Genomic DNA, 2,955 nt, shown 5'->3' on the forward strand with positions numbered 1-2,955 from the left:
GTTTCTCTGAGATGGTCTCACAATCTTCAGTCCCACGCTCCATATGCCGCATCCAGCAAAGCTCCCTGAGGGACTCACAGTCTCCAACCACCAGGGCACTGACATTAACTCTGTCCTTTTAGTCCCCCCTGATGGCCACCTGAGTTTAAAATCTCTGCCACCAAGTGAGGAAGATAATGATGATGCCCAGGTAAGACCCCATTTCTTTGCATTCTAAGGAAATGCTGCTTTCCTAATGTGAGAAACAAACTCACCCAACTACACCCAAAGAATGGACTCAGAGGCCTACAGAACAGAGAAAGTAAGAATTTTAATGATGGTCTTGCAAGATATATCTATAAATAGAAATATATATCTATAAATATATATATTTATGGTTGTCTTACTGCATTTTGTGGAAGCCCACAATGCATTGCCATCCTAGTCAGCTCAGGGGCTCTTCAAGTATTTGACTTACTACCTAAGTAGCTGGGCAGGCTGATAAGAACAGACCAAGCAAGCTGTTTTGCATGCTAGTAAATTTTTAATTTAGCCTATACTTCTTTGTTAAAGTGAGGACAACTAAGCGAGGTGGAAGGGGGACCCAAAAAGCCGGCATTGCCCATCCAACCACGAGCCTAGTATTTCTTGTGTCCTTTGCTGAGCTAAACAACTTCAAGGCACTTTGTCTTAAAAATGGACCACTGTATACACTATTTCCTTCAGCTGATTTCTTTCCTTCTCAATTAATTTTGGTATAAAATATGACAGGACACATTATGTATGACATACACAATAGTCCTTCTTGGGGTGGAGTTCACTGGGAATGTCTTCCCATCTAATATGTGACATGGTAGGATGCTTTTGAATGACAGTATCCATCATCAACTGTATAGCAGAGGCATTTTCCTCCACACCAGTTTTCCTCTTCGAATTAGGCATTGTGAGTTTACCAATCTAAATCAACTTCAAAGAAATTCTGTGGGAAAAGCTCTTGTCTTTTCCATGCATGTCCTCTATGCTAGAGTGTTTTGTCTTTGACATGGACTTAACCACTGTTTCAAAAGTAGTTTTCTGAAGTCATCAAGAGACTAACAGATCTGTGTAAGGGGGCGGCAGAATTGATCTGATCCTCATAGCATCTTCTTCTGTCTCATTGCAGATTTTACCACCGCATGTCCTGGGTACATACCTTGAACCAAATCACTTTCTGAGAAACAAATTTGCTGGCTTGAATATATAGAAACCTTAATCTGGATTCCTGTTAAAAAATGTCGGGGGTCTGGTGAGAGAAAATGATTTTGCAAGTGTATAGCTATGACCAGAGCGGCTGTATTAATGTGTGTGAACCCAGAGGACCAACCAGGAGATTTTGTGTGAGCCAGTGAGTCTTCACCGGGAGGAGAAGTGAGTGCACCTCTCACTGACTTATCCTGATGTTGATGGTTCTAGAGAGTGGATTCTGGAAAATCTCAGCAGGGAAGAGGATGCCTTTCCAGGTAGGCAACAAGACTTCAGATGGGCTCTAATAAAACAGCATTTCCAAGAACCTTCATGTTATACCTTCTGCTTGGGAGGCTTAGGGAGGGAGTAGAAAGAGAAAAAGAAAAAGTTAATATAAGCCGCGTTTGTTATTTTCAGAGTTTAACGTCATCATGGTGAGGAGTAGTATGTTCATGGGCTTTTGAGTATCCTGTGTTTTCAATCACCTGTTCTTGGTTTATTATTTAAAGATGATTTTTCAGAGAATACCTGCTCTTTTCTGCCTGTGCCACTGCAAAATATCAGAGCCTTTGGTTTGGGACACAGTTCTGTCACAGGCAGTTACTTAATCCTGAATATAAAACTCTTCTGCGGTGTGCCCAGATGCATAGGAGAGATTGATCCACACCTTATGAACATAGGTTTCATGGCAGCACATTCATTTTTCTGTCCTTGCTGTTTACCTCTGGTATCAAGACATCTCCTTGGGCATGGAGGACAGAATGAAAATTCACTGTGGGCTCACTGAAAAGCTCCAGTGTCTTAGAAATGGAGGGAGAAACACAGCCTTGAGCACACTGTCAGTATTCCATTTCTTCATGTGAATGAGAATATGCAGTTTTACCATCATTTGTGGAAGTCGTTTTCCTTTCCCCATTGTGTATTCTTGGCACCTTTGTTAAAGATCAGCTGACTCTGGATGTATGCATTTAATTCTGTGCTCTCGATTCTATATTTGTGATACTTATGGGTGCCCCCCACAGTAGAAGCATGCTGTCTGAATTTTTCTGTTTTTTTTTTTTATTTTTATTTTTAGATTTCAATCTCATGAATGTGCATCTTCCAACACTATTCTTTTTCAATGTTGTCATGGCTATTTGAGGCACATAAAAGTTCATTAAAATCTTAGGATTATCTTTTCCATTTCTGCACAGATGGCTATTGCCAGTTTGGTAGCAGTTGTTGTTAGTCTGTAGATCATGTGTGTAGTATTGTGTGTTAGTTAGGTTTAGTCTTCCTATCCATGAATATGGGAAGCCTTTCAACTTATTTCTATGTTCTTTACTTTCTAGAATCTTTATGTTGACAGCTGATTAGTTAGATTTAATGTGACTGATATGAATTTGTGATTTCTTTTTTTGTTTTTTTGTTTTTGAGACAGAGTCTCACTCTGTCACCATACAGGTGTGCAATGATATGATCTCTGCTCACTGCCACCTCCACCTCCCGGGTTCAAGTGATTCTCCTGCCTTATCTTCCTGAGTAGCTGGGTCTACAGATGCATGCCACCACATCCAGCTAATTTTTGTAGTTTTAGTAGAGATGTGATTGTTGTTGGGCCGGAATGGTCTTGATCTCTTGACCTCATGATCCACCCACCTTGGCCTCCCAAAGTGCTAGGATTACGAGCACGAGCCACTGTGCCTGGCCAAATTTGTATCTTTTGCCAATATTTTGTCTGTCTGAATGATTATGCATCAAATAAAAAATATT

The 2,955-nt window shown here is 40.5% G+C and overlaps 1 protein-coding gene across 1 annotated transcript in view; it reads left to right on the forward strand.

Annotated features, from left to right (window-relative positions):
• Positions 1 to 1,163, forward strand: part of LOC105537027 (aspartate-rich protein 1-like) — a gene marked incomplete at its 3' end in the record, with an annotated part of 7,106 nt that extends 5,943 nt beyond the window's left edge. Inside the window, exons 2-3 of the mRNA XM_011976509.1 lie at positions 123 to 190; positions 1,142 to 1,163. Of these exons, the coding sequence (XP_011831899.1) occupies positions 123 to 190; positions 1,142 to 1,163 (90 nt within the window). The remainder of the gene's footprint in view (positions 1 to 122; positions 191 to 1,141) is intronic.
• Positions 1,164 to 2,955: the final 1,792 nt, after the last annotated feature.

The sequence above is a fragment of the Mandrillus leucophaeus genome, unplaced genomic scaffold, assembly GCF_000951045.1.
Source record: "Mandrillus leucophaeus isolate KB7577 unplaced genomic scaffold, Mleu.le_1.0 Scaffold1674, whole genome shotgun sequence".
NCBI classification, from domain to species: Eukaryota; Metazoa; Chordata; class Mammalia; order Primates; family Cercopithecidae; genus Mandrillus; species Mandrillus leucophaeus.